General features: G+C 54.3%; 1 protein-coding gene across 1 annotated transcript in view; it reads left to right on the top strand.

Annotated features, from left to right (window-relative positions):
- Positions 1-1,594: 1,594 nt before the first annotated feature.
- LOC306944865 (maestro heat-like repeat-containing protein family member 2B) overlaps positions 1,595-16,442 on the top strand; it is a gene marked incomplete at both ends in the record, with an annotated part of 35,429 nt that continues 20,581 nt past the window's right edge. The window contains 30 exons of the mRNA XM_079533493.1: positions 1,595-1,619; positions 1,906-2,027; positions 2,167-2,289; positions 2,425-2,590; positions 2,745-2,843; positions 2,993-3,144; positions 3,502-3,645; positions 4,204-4,296; positions 4,580-4,649; positions 4,765-4,878; positions 4,981-5,054; positions 5,387-5,506; positions 5,654-5,761; positions 5,951-6,110; positions 6,239-6,279; positions 6,456-6,597; positions 7,249-7,301; positions 7,646-7,753; positions 8,031-8,150; positions 8,322-8,444; positions 8,579-8,734; positions 8,960-9,082; positions 9,378-9,457; positions 9,864-9,999; positions 10,115-10,207; positions 10,594-10,680; positions 10,854-10,977; positions 11,180-11,289; positions 11,759-11,911; positions 12,137-12,291. Of these exons, the coding sequence (XP_079389619.1) occupies positions 1,595-1,619; positions 1,906-2,027; positions 2,167-2,289; positions 2,425-2,590; positions 2,745-2,843; positions 2,993-3,144; positions 3,502-3,645; positions 4,204-4,296; positions 4,580-4,649; positions 4,765-4,878; positions 4,981-5,054; positions 5,387-5,506; positions 5,654-5,761; positions 5,951-6,110; positions 6,239-6,279; positions 6,456-6,597; positions 7,249-7,301; positions 7,646-7,753; positions 8,031-8,150; positions 8,322-8,444; positions 8,579-8,734; positions 8,960-9,082; positions 9,378-9,457; positions 9,864-9,999; positions 10,115-10,207; positions 10,594-10,680; positions 10,854-10,977; positions 11,180-11,289; positions 11,759-11,911; positions 12,137-12,291 (3,374 nt within the window). The remainder of the gene's footprint in view (positions 1,620-1,905; positions 2,028-2,166; positions 2,290-2,424; positions 2,591-2,744; positions 2,844-2,992; positions 3,145-3,501; positions 3,646-4,203; positions 4,297-4,579; positions 4,650-4,764; positions 4,879-4,980; positions 5,055-5,386; positions 5,507-5,653; positions 5,762-5,950; positions 6,111-6,238; positions 6,280-6,455; positions 6,598-7,248; positions 7,302-7,645; positions 7,754-8,030; positions 8,151-8,321; positions 8,445-8,578; positions 8,735-8,959; positions 9,083-9,377; positions 9,458-9,863; positions 10,000-10,114; positions 10,208-10,593; positions 10,681-10,853; positions 10,978-11,179; positions 11,290-11,758; positions 11,912-12,136; positions 12,292-16,442) is intronic.

Genomic DNA, 16,442 nt, shown 5'->3' with positions numbered 1-16,442 from the left:
GCGTGCGTGCTGCTGGGAAGTGGATGACCACCTTCCTGCAGGTGCACGGGAAGGACATCTGTTGGAACGTAAGAGACTTTCTTTCACGTGTCTTGGACTTTTGCTGGCTGTTGCACACTGACTTGTGCCCTTTGCCCCTTGTGCTCAGGGTGTGGAGACCAGGGTAGCTGGCATGAAATTCAGGCTTTGGACTTGGCAGCATGTCAAGGGAGCAGGCACTGCTCATGCGCTGAATGTCCCTGGTTGGGAGTCCAGGGTGCAGCAAGTCATTCTTTCTCTTCTTCTCTCAGGTGCCTCCGATCCTCTACATCCTGCGCAGCATCACATCGTTTGCGCAGCAGAGCACGTTCCTGCCCTTCCTGTGCCAGGCGGTGGTCATCCTCACCCGCTGTCACACTGAGGCCGTGATGCACAACTTCTCCCGGCCGCTTGGGCCAACGGACAGGTACTGGCACTCCCGCCTTTGCTGTTGCTGCAGAGGGACGTAGGGAGGAGGCAGCTTTTCTTTGTTGTGAATAGTCTCAAGTTGCGACTCTACTTTTTCTAGTGAGACATGGAGGAGAATAAGAGAATTTTGTCTTCAGCGATGGAGCCAATAGAAAGAAGAAGAAAGGATAAGAAAGGAAGGGAGGAGAGGAAAGGAGCAGGGAAGGAAAAAGGGAATGAAAAGGGAAATTTGAAAGGAGAAAAGGAGAAAAGGAGAAAAGGAGAAAAGGAGAAAAGAAGAGAAGAGAACGAGAAAAGAGAAGATGAGCTTAAAAATTGTATTATTTATTATACATAAATAAATAAATTCATACATAAATAAATAGTTTTTTTTTTTTTTTTTTTTTTTTTTTTTTACCACGTCTTTATTTCAATAGCTGCTGTCTCTTCTCCATACCAGTTACAGAATCACAGTCAACAAATGTCGGGGATTGGAAGAAACCTCAAAAGCTCATCTAATCTAATCCCCCTGCTGGGAACACCTACATTAGGTCAGACACGAATGTGTCCAGGCAGGTTCTGAACGTCTCCAGAGAGGGAGACCCCACAGCCTCTCTGGGCAGCCCGTTCCGCTGTTCTGCTACATTCACCATAAAGAAGTTTTTTTTTCTCGTATGAATGTATTCATTTTTGATCAGATGCGGTGGAGTCTCCTTAACATCTCTGACACGTGCCCCCAGTAGACAGCCAAGCTCTCTGGAGAGGTTGTCTGGGCAGCAGATGGGGGCCTCAGTGCCTCCCGGCATGGAGTCCCCAGTCACTAAGACAACGCCGGGCAACGGTGCCCAGCAGCTGCTCCCTGGCAGGGGCTCTCCATCACCCGCTGAGGTCATTCCCTGCGTCAGCATGGAACCGGAACCCCAGAGCCGATTGCGTCACACAAACGTGCTGTGTTTGAGAGCCTGCAGGGTTGCCCTGGGGACCTGTGTGGTCCCCAGCCCGGGCTGTGTCACTCATTCTCTGTGAGGCAACACTGCAGTGTGGTGTCACAGTGGCTGCCTCATACACCCTTGTGGAGCGGTGGGAGCGGTGGCTCAGTCCGCTTGTGGGACCCGCAGGAAGTGGAACCAGAGAGAGCTTTGCGTCTATCTGGAGGCATCCTGCTATCATGGAGAGGCTGAGAGCCCTTCGAGGTGAGTCCCTCCACCTCTCCGGACCCCGTGACGCTGCCCGAGCACACGTGTGCCTCCAGTGTGTGTTTAGGACGTGCCAGCAGCACTGTCCTTGCTCTGCCGAGTGCAGCTGCTCACCGTGGTTTCCCCAGGACCCCAGCAAGGGGAAAGCTCCCTCCCCTGCCCCCACCAACCACACGCAGCCTCGCGCTGTGGAGCTGGAGGAGCGTTCCTCCCACAGCTGGCCGGATGCTAGGCCCTGGCTCCAAGCAACACCTGCAGCAGCTGCTCTGCTCTTTCCTTCCAGGTCTCTTTGCTTGTGTGGGCTGCGTGCCCAGGCGTACGCTTCGCAGGGAGAGAAGCAGGGTGTCAAGCCCTGTCCCTACCTGCGCCGCGACCTTACTGCTTCAGCGCCTGCAAGATCGGGAGGTGAGCTGGGGACATCCAACCACCAACCCTTGCCCTCCTGGCCCGGGGCCACGGTGCCGTGGGTGCCAGGCCCGGCAGCACATCCACAGAGCGATGGGTGGCAGCGGGCAAAGCGAGCGTGACTGATCCTTGTCCCCAGGGTGACCGAGCGCAGGCGTACTGTGAGCTGGAGAGCGCCCTGTGCCAAGACAGCAGCCGCCCGCCGTGCGGAGTGGTGAACCGGCTGCTGGCAGAGGTGTCCCGGGACCTGACGGCAGCCCAGGTGAGGGCTCACTCCCAAAGGCAAAGGGAACCGCCTGCCCACGCTGGTGTTCTGCTGGCGCATGGTGGTGCCTTAGCTCTTCCAAGGGCCTCAGGCAGTCTCCTGGGCCGCGTGTCACCAGTGACTCTCTTCCAGGGCGTGACCAGCAATGTCAAGACAGCTGCCAGCAATGTCCTGGTGGCTCTGGCTCGGACGCACTTCACCTTGGTGATGGCTGAGCTCCAGAGCCACCTGAAGGCCACGGGGGACATGTGCAAGGAGTTGGTGCTCATCACCCTGAGCAAACTCTTCAGCACCTATGGTAGAGTACCCTCAACCTCCTGACATCTAGAACAACCGGGAAAGGGGTCTCTGCCCTCTGAGTGTGATCTGCACTGAGCTGGGGGCCGCAGGGCTGCTGTCCACCTACCTTGCTGCCGGGGCTCTGACTGTGGCCCTCTCCTTCCTTTCCGCAGCTCCACAGTGCATCCCCTTTGTGTGGCTGATGCTGGCAGGCCTGCGCAGTGTGGTGGGCCAGGTGAAGAGTGGCCAGGTCCTGCGCATCGCTTGTGCTGGTGAGTGCCGGCCCCAGAGCAGCCCTGCTGCAGACTCTCACAGGCTCCGTTTTCTCTCACTCTCTTAAACAAACAAACAAACAAACAAACAAACAAACAAACAAACAAATAAATATTGTTTTTTAATTATTTTTATTTTGTTTTTTCAGTTTTGAAACAGTGGCTGGATGGAGTCAAGAATTACTTGTCCTCAGGAATGCAATGCCCCTGGACTGCCATGGAGAAAGAGCAGAGCTATGAGAACCTTCACGAGCTGCTCTTCTCTGTGGTGTGGAACTGGCAAGACTGCCAGGAGGAAAAGGTGAGCCCTGCTGCATTCCCAGCCCAGGATGGCAGCAGGGGCACCCATGTCGGCAGCTCTGTCTGTGCCCAGTGGGCTGAGAGCTGATGGGTGATGAGAGGGAGTGGGCTGGCTCTGCAAAGGGCCCTGAAGTGGCTCTGTGCCAGGGAGCAGCTGCATGTCACAGCACTGTGGCAGGAGGAGCTGGGGATGAGGGTATGGGGAAAAGCTGCCTGCCCTCCAGAGCAAGCCCATCTCCTGCCGGGCGTGGGGGTGTGGGGGTGTGGGGAAGGGGAAGGGGAAGGGAAAGGGAAAGCCCTCTGCGTAGGAAGGGCAGACCTTCAGTCTTTGATGCCGGGCCTCTGCCATCCTCTCCAGGACAAACAGGCCGTCCTTGGGGCTGTGGCTGCCATGTTGGAGGTTCTCCTGCAAGAGGAGCAGCACCAAGAGCAGGTCTGGGAGCAGCTCCTCTGGCTCGTTCACCCGTGTCAGGAGATCCAAGACACCTGCAGGGTGGCCAAGGTGAGAGACATTGCGCAGGGCTCAGGGTAGACGTGGGGCCCGTGCAAATGCCACCAGGGGTCAGGGGGATGCAGGGAGGAGGTGGGGAGCCCTTGGAGAAAGAAGGAATGGGTGTTCAAGGGAGCTCTGAGGCTTCCTGAGCTCTTCAGTCAGAGAAGGAACAACCCGGACAGGAGCCAGGAGGGAACCAAGAATCACTGGGGCTCATCTCCTGGGGATGGGGATGGGATCTCGTGGGGCTTCACCACCACTGTGGGGCTCTGAGTGCCTGAGGAGCTCTATGCTAACAATTGGGAGGACCACATCCAGTTGCATCTGATGGGGGAGAAGTGGGCTGCTGGGTGGGCAATGCCTGCAAATGATGCCCAAACACGGCATGCTCGATTGAGAGCAGAGAGACTCTCTTGGTGCCGCTGGGAGGTGGGGGATAAACAAGAACGCCTGTGCAGGAGCTTCTCCCTGCAGAGAAACAGTTGGGAATTGGGAAACAGTTTCTCCACTCCTGGCTGGTGGCTAGATGTGGCTTCATCCCTTTCTTCCTCTCCCGCTCTCTTGCAGAGCCTCACTATCTTCCTGGAGGCCTTAGGGGGCATTGAGTCTGCAATCCCAGGGGACAAGTTTCTGGACGTCACCACGGCCGTGTTTTACCAGGTAAGGGGAGCCTATCCTTGCGCCCACAGCAGTTTCCCTTGTGGCTAAGTCGACTGCAAAGCTGCGAGCCCCGGAATAAGGAGGCTCAGCCTTAGCTCCTGCATGCTCAAGGCTGTTCCAGAGCCATGCATGTACTCTCGGGGATGCTGCGGGGTGGGCTGGGCTGGGTTTTGCCTGCCTGTCCTCTTCCCGAGAGTGCCCAGGGAGACGAGAGCGGGCAGCACAGTGTCTTTTCCGTCCTCAGTGCTGATGTGATTGTATCAAATGGACCTTGTTCCCACAGCTCTATGACGACAGCAAGCAGCACAGCGAGGCTGATCGTGCACAGCTGACCCACTGCATCATGCTGCAGGGTAAGGAGAGGGGCTTGGGCGATGCTTGGCGCTGCCCTGGCCAAAACCTCTCTCACAAAGCTCAGGAATGGGCGTGAGGTTCTTGCTAACATAGCGTGGGATTTCCTCCCTGCAGCCCGGATCTGCCCAGAGGAAACCATCCTGTTTCTGCAGTCGCAGCTGGGCGATGACTGGGAGCCTGGATGCGTGGCAGCCCTGGGTCTGCTGGGTGCTCTGGCTCGCTCTGATGGTCAGTACCACGGGTTGGTCAGTACCACGCCTTGGGACTGCCAGGGCTCCCTTCTGCCATCTGCGCTGTGGCTCCGCTCATGCTTCTGTGCATCTCTTGCAGAGCCCATGATGACGGAGATGCTGCCCCAGGTCGTCGAGGCTGTGCAGCGTCTGTGCAGCGACCCCAGCATCCGGGTGAGCTGGTTTGGGAAAAGAAAGCGCTGTCGGGGTGGTGATGCTGCTGCCAGCACGGGCAGGGCTGGGGTGACTAGAGAGGTGCTGGGCCATTGACCAGGCGGTCACGATGGCTCCTGTGGGGAGAGCAGGCAGAGTGGAGCGGGCGGGTCCCTGTGCTGTGCATGGAAAGTGCACAGCCTGGTGCTAAGGCCTGGCCCTCACCTCAGTAGCTAAAGCCTCTCCACTGCTCTTGCTGTCTCTGCTCATGCCCAAAGGGCTGCCCCGATGAGCAGGTGGCTTCCCTTTGCCTTCTGACCAGGAAAATCACACCCAGAATTGACCCCTTGCAGGTGAGGACGGCTATTCTGTATTTCATCAAGGATCTGCTCAGTTCTAACACCCGGAGCTGCTCAGCCTGGGATGTGGTAGGGCACCTCTTCAGGGAGTTCAGCCGCGCCACAGGAAGAAGGGTAAGGACAGTGGGCAGCATCTTCTTTTGGAAGACCCGTGCTGCTCAGAGGCTGCTATACAGAAGCACCGCTGGGGCCACACCTGAGCCTCCTGAGAGGCTCCTGAGAACTGAGCATAAGCAGTGTTTCAACACCATTCTGGTGCAGGCAACCGGAAACCTTTCTGCCCGGGAAGCCCAGGAAGAAGGAGCTCTCCAGGAGCTTTGCATGGACATCCTGGCATCACTGGACGTCTCTGTGAGAGGGATGTCCAAAGTAAGTCACGCTCTGCCCTGCTGCTGCTCCCTGCCTTTGCGCCACGTGTTCCTCGTCCCATTCCAAGACCCCAGGTCTCTCCTCCAATGTGCTCTGAAGCACACAGGACTCAGGGAAATTCACAGAGTCCTCTTCATCTCTGAGCGGAAGCGGGAATGCTGACCTGCTCAACTGCCTCGTTCCCTACAGCTCCTGTGGCCGCGGCTGCTGTTGTTTGTGGTGCCAGCGCAGTACACGGGTATGCTGATCCCAGTCTCCCGCTGTGTCTGTGCCCTGGCTGAGAGAGAGGAGCTGACAGGACGGCCGATAGAACATCTGGATCGCCATTTCGTCAGCTCCATGTTTCAAGGTAGGAGCAAAAACTCCCCCAGTGAGCTCTGCTGACCTGTGGTAGCAGCCAGAAGGGACAGCGGAGGTGCGTGTGGCTGGGCACGCAGTGTCTGGGAGTCTTACTCAGCACTTTTTGTCTCTTTGCAGGCCCACTGCTGACGCCCCAGACACTGCTGGCACGACTGCTGGTGAGTAGATGCTCCAGAGGCCGGTTCTACGAGCACCCAGGAGGAAGCAGCATGGCCATGGGCAAAGCTGTTGGCTGCTCACTGCCTGCCAGAGCAGAGCCGAGCTGCTTCCATCCTGGGGGGAAGCCGTTGCTCTTGCTGCAGAAGCGACCCTGCTTTTTCTTGCTCTCACTCAGGTGGTGGCAGGCAGCCCTGTTGCAGGCAGCCAACTCCAAGCTGCTGCCTTACTGCTGATGAAAAACCTCCACAGCAGGTTCCACAGAGCTGTGGGGGCCATGTGGGCTACTGAAATCCCCCTGCTGCTGCAGTGTCTTGAAGGTACAGCACTGGAGGGGAAGAAGAGGCAGAGGCAGGGAAGGGAAGGGAAGGGAAGGGAAGGGGGGGAAGGGAAGGGAAGGGAAGGGAAGGGAAGGGAAGGGAAGGGAAGGGAAGGGAAGGGAAGGGAAGGGAAGGGAAGGGAAGGGAAGGGAAGGGAAGGGAAGGGAAGGGAAGGGAAGGGAAGGGAAGGGAAGGGAAGGGAAGGGAAGGGAAGGGAAGGGAAGGGAAGGGAAGGGAAGGGAAGGGAAGGGAAGGGAAGGGAAGGGAAGGGAAGGGAAGGGAAGGGGGGGAGTGAAAATGCAGCTCTGTAGCATGGCAGAGGGGAAGCACTGCCTGCAGCCCAATTCTTGCTCTGCTGCTGCCGTTCCCATTCCTGGGAGTCAGCACTGAGGCCCAGGGACCTATCCCACCAGAGATCTGCCCATTCCAGGACAGGGATGGGCCCTTCACGTCCCCTCAGACAGCAGCCTTGGAGCACTTAGTTCCGTGTTCCTGCGGAGGCAGTGTCTGTGGGGAGGGACAGGTCATTGTGGAGGAGGTGCGGGTCCCAGCTTGGCAGTGTCAAGTGCCCAGGCCAAGCCAGGTTTGCAGCAGCTCTTCTTCTGTGCCTTGATCCCAAGTCAGGGTCTTTTTCTTCCTATTGCTGTGCAGGGAGAAATGAGAGCTTCCCGGACACTGCCGAGTTTGAGCGCCGTCTGCTAAAGGTACAGCATTGCCGGGAGGCGCGGTGCAGAGAAGTGCTTGCCTGCCCCAAGGAGCCCCGCTCCCACATGAGCCGCTGTGGGACAGGAACAGCCTCTCAAGCGCTGCTGCGGAGCGGAGCGGAGCGGCCGCCCGCCTTTGTGGCGCTGCCTCTTCCGCTCTGTCCCAAGCCCAGGGGGGTCTGATGAGAAGAGCAGCAGGCGGCTTTGATGGAGGGAGGGAATGCTGGGGGAGCTGGGAGAGGGACTGTTCTTCCAGGCACCTCTCCCCAGAGGCCTGCAGCAACTTGGGAGTGAGGGAAGAGGCAAAGGGCAAGGGAACATTGTCTTCTCCTGTTCTCCAACAGTTCCTGAAGGCGTCGCTGGACACAATAGAGGAGAAGGCATGGATCGAGGCCCTGAGCTGTGAGCTGAGCCAGCGGCTGAGCAGCTCTGCCAGCAGCTCTGCAGAAAAGGTGAGTTCCCCCCGGCTCTACGCAGCGGTGCAGCTGCAGGTGTCCAGCGGGGGCTGGGGCTGCGGCTGGTGCTCTGCCCACGCGGGATGCTGATGCTGCTTCCCCAGTCTGTGCCCCCCGGAGGGCCTTTCCCTGCAATCTGCCCGGGGATGGCTAAAGCTCGGCCCCGCAGCTGCTCTCAGCAACCGCCAGGGAGCTTGGGTCCTCCCCACCTGGCCCTCCGCCAGCAGGTTAAGCTGCTGCCACATCTCAGCTTCTTCCTTCCCTTCCCATGCAGTCGTTCCTGTACAAGGCTCTGGGCACGGTGCTGGGATCCTGTAAGGGAGTCCTCCACGTCCAGGAGAAGCTGCTCCAGCACCTGGAGGAGGCAAATGCAGAGGAGCCATGTGAGGCCCAGGTGAGCTCTCCTCTCCTCCAGCTCCTGTCAGCATCCCCGCTCTGGCCCTGGGGCAGAGGCCTTCTCCTGGCCCTGCTCGGGGCCTTTCAACCTCCGCACTGCTGCCATTTTCCTCAGGAGAGGACCTGTAGATTCAGGCCTGTGCCAACGGCCCCTTGTTCTTTTGTGCAGGGAATCATCTCTCTTCTCAGCCATGCTGCTGAGAGTAACTTCCACACAGTCCTGGCCACGCTCACCCTGTTTGCGTCCAGGCTGTGCAAAGGCCGCAATGCCAGGATTTCCAGGCGCAAGAAGGTAAAGCGTTACGGGTTTCCATCTTGGCATTCTTCTGCCTTATTTTCCCTGCAGCTCCTGCCTTGGGAGCCCAGGTGCATCGCGGGGCACTGGGGGCCGTTAGCGAGTCTCTCAAGGCATTTCTTCCCACACAGATGGAGCTGGACGGCACGAGAGCTCATGCCACACGCAGCGCTCTCATGCTCGCCCACGGCAGCGTGGCACTGCGTGCCTCCCAAGAACAGCTGCTCGCCCACCTGGAGGGAGACATCGTGGGCAACATCCTGATGCTCTACAGCTGCAGCTGCCGGGTGAGAGCTCAAAGCGTGCCAGGGTGTCTGAGCGCCCAGCTGCAGCCCCTCCACATGGGGAGATGCTGAGATGGGCCTTCCCTTTCCAAAGGTCCCCCGGGGAACTGTTTGTGCCCAGATAAAGATCCAAGCCCTTCCCTTAGCCTTGTCCCCACGTGTCCCCCTTGCAGCCCCCTTGTGTCCCTTCCCGCAGTTCAAAGAATGTTCTTCTCTCTTGCTCCTCAGGACTTGCAGAACAACCTCGCGCTGGTGCAGAGCATCACCGACTGCAGCTCTGCCTTCCAAGCTGTGGGTGATTCTGCAAGCTTTAACCCCTCCCTGAAGGGAAAGCTTCTGGAAATCCTGATGGTGAGTGCCTAGAGACAGGGCTGTCTGCAGAGGAGTTCTGGGCTGCGCCACAAGGCTCGCTTCCCTGGGGGCATGCAGGTCTCCAGCAGCCACACGTCTCCAGCTGGTGGGGACTTTGGGTGCTGGCAGGCAGCGGCTGGGCAGCGGGCTAGGTGCACCAGCTGCTGCATCCTGCAGCGCTTCCATGGGAAAGTGATGGGGCTGGTGTGTGGCAGTTGTGCCTGTCTCGGGGCCGGGTGGAACAGCTCTTGTGTGCCCCTTGCCCACTTTGACACTGTCTCTCTGGGACTTGCAGGACCTGATGAAGAAGTATTACTCGGGCATCCCTGTCTCCCCAGTGCCTCTCAAGGTGGTTCTGGCCCTGGAGCAGTTGAGGTAAGGGCTGAGGTTGCAAGTCAGGATGGTGATCCCCATTTTGGGCAGCTCCTGAGGGCCTGGAGGGGTCGGGGGGGAGGAGCCCCATCTACAGCAGGAGAGACGGCTGGGCTGTTGTGCCCAGCAAAGCTGAGGTTCTGGCCAGGGAGAAAGGCCCTGGTGCTCCTGTCCCCTGGCAGGGAAGAGAGGGAGAGCTGGGGTCTCCTTCCCTCCAGAGCGGGAGGTGGTTCACTGCTGCCGGGGAGGAGGTGGGCGCTGCTGGAACTGAAGGCAGTGCTCAGCAGCAGGAGCTGGGTGGGGCTATTGGCTTTGTAGCTGTCCATTAGGAGAAACTCCGATGTTGTCTGAACCAGTCTGGAGAGGTAAAGACCCTTTCTGATTGTTCTTCCTGTTTTCCTCCTCTCAGCAAGCTGAAGCCCTCCTCTGAAAGCAAGGACCTGCGTGAGATGTTGGTCCTGTGCTGCAAGAACATCGTGACACACCCTTCAGCAGAGATGATGCTGAAGATCAGGAAGTCACAGCAAGCAGCACAGTACCTGCAGGTAACCTGCCGTAACTTTCCCAGCCACCTCTCGGTCAAAGCCTACCTCAGCACACACAACCTCTGCTCTGGCAGCAGCCGAGATGCTACACGTCACTCCCCTCTTCTGCTTTCAGCTTCAGCAAACATCACTGAAAGCTCTGGGCCGGCTCATGGTGGTCCTGCTGGAGACAGAGCCCAGCGGCGGCTTCTTTCAGAACATAGTCCATGTGAGTAGTCGTGGGGCAAGGGAGAAAGCATGGTGCCTGTCAATAGCGGGGGCAGAGATCTGGGGACTGAGAGGAGGATGAGAGGGGGAGAAATCTCCTGCTGACGTGCCAGCTCACTGCGAGCTCAGAAATGGGCCCTGCAGGGGGAAAGCAGGAGCCAGCCCCTGGCAGGCCACAGCCAAGGAAAAGCTCCTGGGTTGGGAGGCAGGAGTGACTGCAGAGAGCGGGGCGGCAGTGCCGGTGCTCTGTGAGGCAGGAGGCCACATGGAGCAACAGGGCAGGCCTTGAGGGAAAGTGCTGGGAAAGGAGGGACAGGGAGAGGGGTGGCAGGAAGGGAAAGAAAAGACATCCTCAGTGAGACAGATGCTCTACCCCAGGTGCTGCAGAAATCGATGGTCTCAAGCAACGTGTGGGAGCGCCAGAGGGCCCTGCAGACCTGCTCCCAGCTGCTGGCTGTTTGTGAAGAGCTTCAAGTGAGTAAAGAGCCCCACCGCATGCCCCCTGCTCCCTCCCCAGCGCCCCTGAGCTGGAAGGCGAGCTCTGCCCAGCTGTGCATGCTGTGTCATGGCATGGGAAGGCACAGATGGGAGAAGCTGGGGAGAGCTGGGGCCATCTACAGCTTTGTTCCTGCCTCTCACCCCTGCAGAGAAGAGATGCCTGTGAGCACTTTGGCTCCTTGGTGGGATTGCTGGCGCCTCTGACTTGTGACCCCATGCCCGCATCCCGCCAGCTGGCTGTCACCTGTCTGAGCTCCCTTCTGCGAATCCAGGGTGAGTGGAGCAGGCGTGCTCCAGCCCTCTGCCCTCCTCTGTAGCCCTACCAGAGCCCCACGGGCTAGGCCCTGTTTACAGGAGGGAGAGGCACCGTGCACAGCTCTCTTCTTGTCCCCACCCTGTCCTCTGTCTTTCTCCCGTGGAAAGCAGTTTCATTCCCAGAAGCATGACTTCCCTTTTCTCCCTGTGCTCTTTCCAGCCAAAGCGACCATCACAGAGATCGAGACGGGTGACATCGGGAGCCTGTGCGAGGGGCTGCATGCCTGCAGCATCGCCTCTCAGCTGCAGGCCACATCCAAAATGGCCATGGTATGTGGACCCAAGAAGGGGTGGGGTGATCTCTGTGCGTAGGCTTCTGCAGAACCCTGTGCTGCTCCCAGCCTCTCACACTGTTTCCCAAATGAGCTGTTACCCTGAGTCCTCTTTTCCCAGTGCAAGAAGCAGGAGGCTCTGAGCTATGTCTGGCCTTCAGGCACCCAGTGCAAGGAGCTGACTCCATGATGTGCGTTTGTGTGTGTGAGTGCACTTGCATGCATGTGTGATTGTGGCTGCTGGGAGGTAGGCTTTGCACGTAAGCAAACACCATGGGTGCAGAAGCTGAGAGAAGGCTCAGCCGCCTTCCGTATAAACATCAGGGTGCAGACAGCGGGAGCGCTGTGATTGCTGCCTGAATGAGCGGCACGCCGCTGAGCTAAGAATGCCCTCAAGGCTGCTTTCTGTTCCGAAGAGCTGCAGCAGAGCAGTGATGGGATCTCTCCCGCTTCTCATTTCTCTGCAGATCGTGTGCAGAAACTTCCCCCTAGAGCGCACCGTTGACTTCATGACTGCCATCAAGGAGACCATCCGGAAAGCCAACGGAGTGCGCGTGCGTGCTGCTGGGAAGTGGATGACCACCTTCCTGCAGATGCACGGGAAGGACATCTGTTGGAACGTAAGAGACTTTCTTTCACGTGTCTTGGACTTTTGCTGGCTGTTGCACTCTGACTTGTGCCCTTTGCCCCTTGTGCTCAGGGCGTGGAGACCAGGGTAGCTGGCATGAAATTCAGGCTTTGGACTTGGCAGCATGTCAAGGGAGCAGGCACTGCTCATGCGCTGAATGTCCCTGGTTGGGAGTCCAGGGTGCAGCAAGTCATTCTTTCTCCTCTTCTTCTCTCAGGTGCCTCCGATCCTCTACATCCTGCGCAGCATCACATCGTTTGCGCAGCAGAGCACGTTCCTGCCCTTCCTGTGCCAGGCGGTGGTCATCCTCACCCGCTGTCACACTGAGGCCGTGATGCACAACTTCTCCCGGCCGCTTGGGCCAACGGACAGGTACTGGCACTCCCGCCTTTGCTGTTGCTGCAGAGGGATGTAGGGAGGAGGCAGCTTTTCTTTGTTGTGAATAGTCTCAAGTTGCGACTCTACTTTTTCTAGTGAGACATGGAGGAGAATAAGAGAATTTTGTCTTCAGCGATGGAGCCAATAGAAAGAAGAAGAAAGGATAAGAAAGGAAGGGAGGAGAGGAAAGGAGCAGGGAAGGAAAAAGGGAATGAAAAGGGAAATTTGAAAGGAGAAAAGGAGAAAAGGAGAAAAGGAGAAAAGGAGAAAAGAAGAGAAGAGAACGAGAAAAGAGAATATGAGCTGAAAAATTGTATTATTTATTATAAATAAATATATCAATATATAAATATATCAATATATCAATATATCAATATATAAATATATAAACAGTACTTTTTTTTTTTTTTTTTTTTTTTTTTTTTTTTTTACCACGTCTTTATTTCAATAGCTGCTGTCTCTTCTCCATACCAGTTACAGAATCACAGTCACCAAATGTCAGGGATTGGAAGAAAGCTCAAAAGCTCATCTAATCTAATCCCCCTGCTGGGAACACCTAGATTAGGTCACACAGGAATGTGTCCAGGCAGGTTTTGAATGTCTCCAGAGAGGGAGACCCCACAACCTCTCTGGACAGCCCGTTCCAATATTCTGTTACCACCACCAGGAAGTTTTTTTTCTAGCATTAATGTGGAACCTCTCATGTTCCAGCTTGTACCCATTGCCCTTATCCTGACACTGGATGTCACTGAGAAAAGCCTGGCTCCATCCTCCTGACAGACATCCTTTACATTTTTATAAGCGTTCATTAGGTCACCTCTCAGTCTCCTCCAAGCCAAAGCTTCCTCAGACTTTCCTCGTAAGGGAGATGCTCTGGTCCCTTCATCATCTCTGTGGCTCTGTGCTGGACTCTCTCAAGCAGTTCCCTGTCCTTCTTGAACAGAGGGGCCCAGAACTGGACACAATACTCCAGATGCGGTCTCACCAGGGCAGAGTAGAGAAGCAGGAGAACCTCTTTTGACCTAGAAACCATGCCCCTTCCAGTATGTCCCAGGGTGCCATTGGCCTTCTTGGCCACAAGGGCAGAGTGCTGGCTCATGGTCACCCTGCTGTCCACCAGGACCCACAGGTCCCTTTCCCCTACGCTGCTCTCCAACAGGTCAGTCCCTAACCTATGCTGGTATGTGGGGTCATTCAGAGCAATTTAAATCCAGGCCATGACGGAGACCAGCTCAAGACGCCTGGGACAGACGGGCTTAGGCTCTGGTGGCACAAAAGCAATGTTTATTGAAGGCTCATTCTTTTTATAGACTGGATACACTACAAGATCGTAGATAATTAGCAAGTGTGAAACCAAGCACAAAGCAGAGGCTTGTGTGCAAGCAGCTGTTCTTGTACTCCCTTATCCTAGTTTCCAGTGTTCTGCTTACCGAAACCGAAGTTCTTTCTTCCTTTGCCAATCAGTCACTGTTGTTTTTGCTAGAAGTATCCATCCCTTTCAGGGTCACTGTTGTTTTTGCTAGAAGTATCCATCCCTTTCAGGATGAAACACTGTAACACGTGACTGACCCTTTCAGGCCAGTCACGTAGTCCGCACAACAACAGTTCCCTCCATTCCACCCTTTTTTATCTTTTAAAGTTAAGGGTGGTGGTGGCTTGTGTTTCATTTGTTCTAGCTTGACCCTTTCAATTTCTGTTTTTATTGCCTGTAATTGATGAATTACTGTTCGCAAAACACAGGGGACCAGGACAAGTCCTACTAGCAAAAGCACGATCATAAAGCATACTCCATAAAATCCTTTTTGAAAAGACGAGAAAGAGGGAAATGTAGCCTTCAGTGTTTGTACGAAATCTTGTGCTCGGGTTGCTAGGGTTGTATCAAGTTTGTGGGCGTTCATTATGTCTTGTATATGTTGCTGAAATTCCTTTAAATCGGGAGAGGTGTTTGCATTATCCCAAATTCCTTGTAAATGACTTTGAATCTTGTACCAGGGAAATTGAGAGCTATTGTACACTCCTGGTGTGACACATATGGATGTGTATTCTGCATGACAAGTTAGGGATTCCTTAATTTGCATAGTTTCCAGTTGACGTCCCAATATGTCAACTGTATCTTTCAATGAATTCAGCTTCATTTCCATTTTTTCATCCATGCGTTCCTAATTCTTTAAGGCTTTACTAATATTGACAGTGAGATCATTTACGTAATTAGCGGTTTGAATACTTTGTGACAAAGATACTGAGGCAACTGTCGTTATTGTGATAGCAGTGATCAGTGCGGCAATCCCTGCAATTGTAAGTCCTAGTACCCGCTTTTGTCTACTCGATAGTCGCTGCGTAACTATCTCTAACACCTCTGTTCCCCTCTCTGCATACCAATCATGGGTAAGATTTACTGGAATATACACATAGGAGGGTTGCCTAACTAGCAAAAAGGAATCACTAGACCTGTTTATGCAATTCATTATATTACACTCTGTACACGTTACATTTGTGCTATTTACAGAACAATTTCCTGTCAGGAATGCACAGGGTTCAGGAAGACATGCTCGCATATAGAACACAGTAGTGTTTTGTGATGCACGCATTGCCCATACTTTGTCTATCTGTTCCCATGTCACATTAACCTTTTTTGCTTTAATTGGTCCCAATGCTGCTACTGCTTTCCACAAGTTGGTATAATATGTTTGATTATTTTTGGTCCAAATGGCAGAAACTAAGTTAATCGGGCGTCCATTTTCATTTATGACACTCCAGTCACATAAAGAAGTACTTGAGCGGGTAGTTTCGTTTGCATGGCAAAGTCTCCATCCTGGTGCAAAATTTCCATTGGGAGTTATGGATTTTATTGTTCTACATGAACAAATATGAGGGGGCATTCTTCCTGAACCTTTAGTATGTTTTGTGAGATTTGGAGAATAAAAATCCGTTGCCCAGTGAATTCCCGTTGTAACATTTGTGTCCCAATTTTCTTGCAAAATAATTTGCTCACACAGTGGATTTGTCTGATTCACTTGAAAACATATAGGCAAACTATGTAATTGTCCTGTATAATTGATTTTTGCCGAGAACTGCTGTATGTGATCATCAGAATATTGTCCCATGAACAAGGTTTGATTATTATACACAGGAATGTCTGTTGCTTCTTCCCAAGTCACTGCATGGATCAATGGTGGGTTTGGTACAAATGCCCAGTATGTTTCTGCAGATCCCACATGACGTAACAACCGTAATGTACTTATCAGAAGAGTGAGCAGTTGAAACCGATGCTGCCAAATGGCCTCACGGTTGAGAGAAACCGAGAGGCGTTGCATCTTTCTCCAAAGCTTTCCCATCCGGGTTTTGGGCATGTCGTATAAGTCGCTCTGGGATCCACCGAGGTGATGGTTCGTCTGCGGGAAACACACAAGCATACCCTCGTCCCCACATTAATATCGGATCTGGCCCACGTAATTGCCCATTTAAAGGGTCCCGCCAGTATACTAGTGGTTTAGGTTTATTTGTTGGATTCCAATGTCTGTCTGCAGCTGTTAACCCATCACTATCAACTTGCAAAAAATTGAGGATAAATAAGGCGTGATTTATCAAGGAAGCAGGCGTATCCTTAAAACCCCATATTCCCCGTTCTGATTTTTCTAATTGTTGTTTAATTAGATGATTGTATTTTTCAATGATTCCCTGACCTTGTGGGTTATAAGGGATACCAGTTTTGTGGTGCGTAGAGAATTGTGTACAGAAACGCTTAAAAGTGGAACTAGTATACGCAGGGCCATTATCAGTTTCGATGGCTTTAGGAACGCCGAGTACTGAAAAACAATGTAGCAGATGTGTGCAAACATGGGATGCGCGTTCTCCTGCTAGTGGAGTCACTACTGCAAAATGTGAAAATGTATCTGTTGTTATGTGAACATAAGAAAGTCTACCAAACGAGGGCATGTGCGTTATGTCCATTTGCCATAAATCCCTTGGTTTAAGACCTTGTGGATTTACACCCAAGTGTGGAACAGGTAACAGGGGCGCACAAGCAGAGCAATTTCTGACTATCTGTCGGGCTTGGTCTCTGGTAAGGTGGCAAAGTTTTCTGAGGGTGCGAGCGGAAACATGATGTAATTTATGTAATTGTTCAGCCTTTTGAATATTGGCAA

This window comes from Tetrao urogallus (assembly GCF_951394365.1).
Source record: "Tetrao urogallus genome assembly, chromosome: 1".
In the NCBI taxonomy this organism is placed as follows: Eukaryota; Metazoa; Chordata; class Aves; order Galliformes; family Phasianidae; genus Tetrao; species Tetrao urogallus.
The sequence above is the reverse complement of the archived record's forward strand: the minus strand, read 5'-3'. Positions and strand labels throughout refer to the sequence as shown.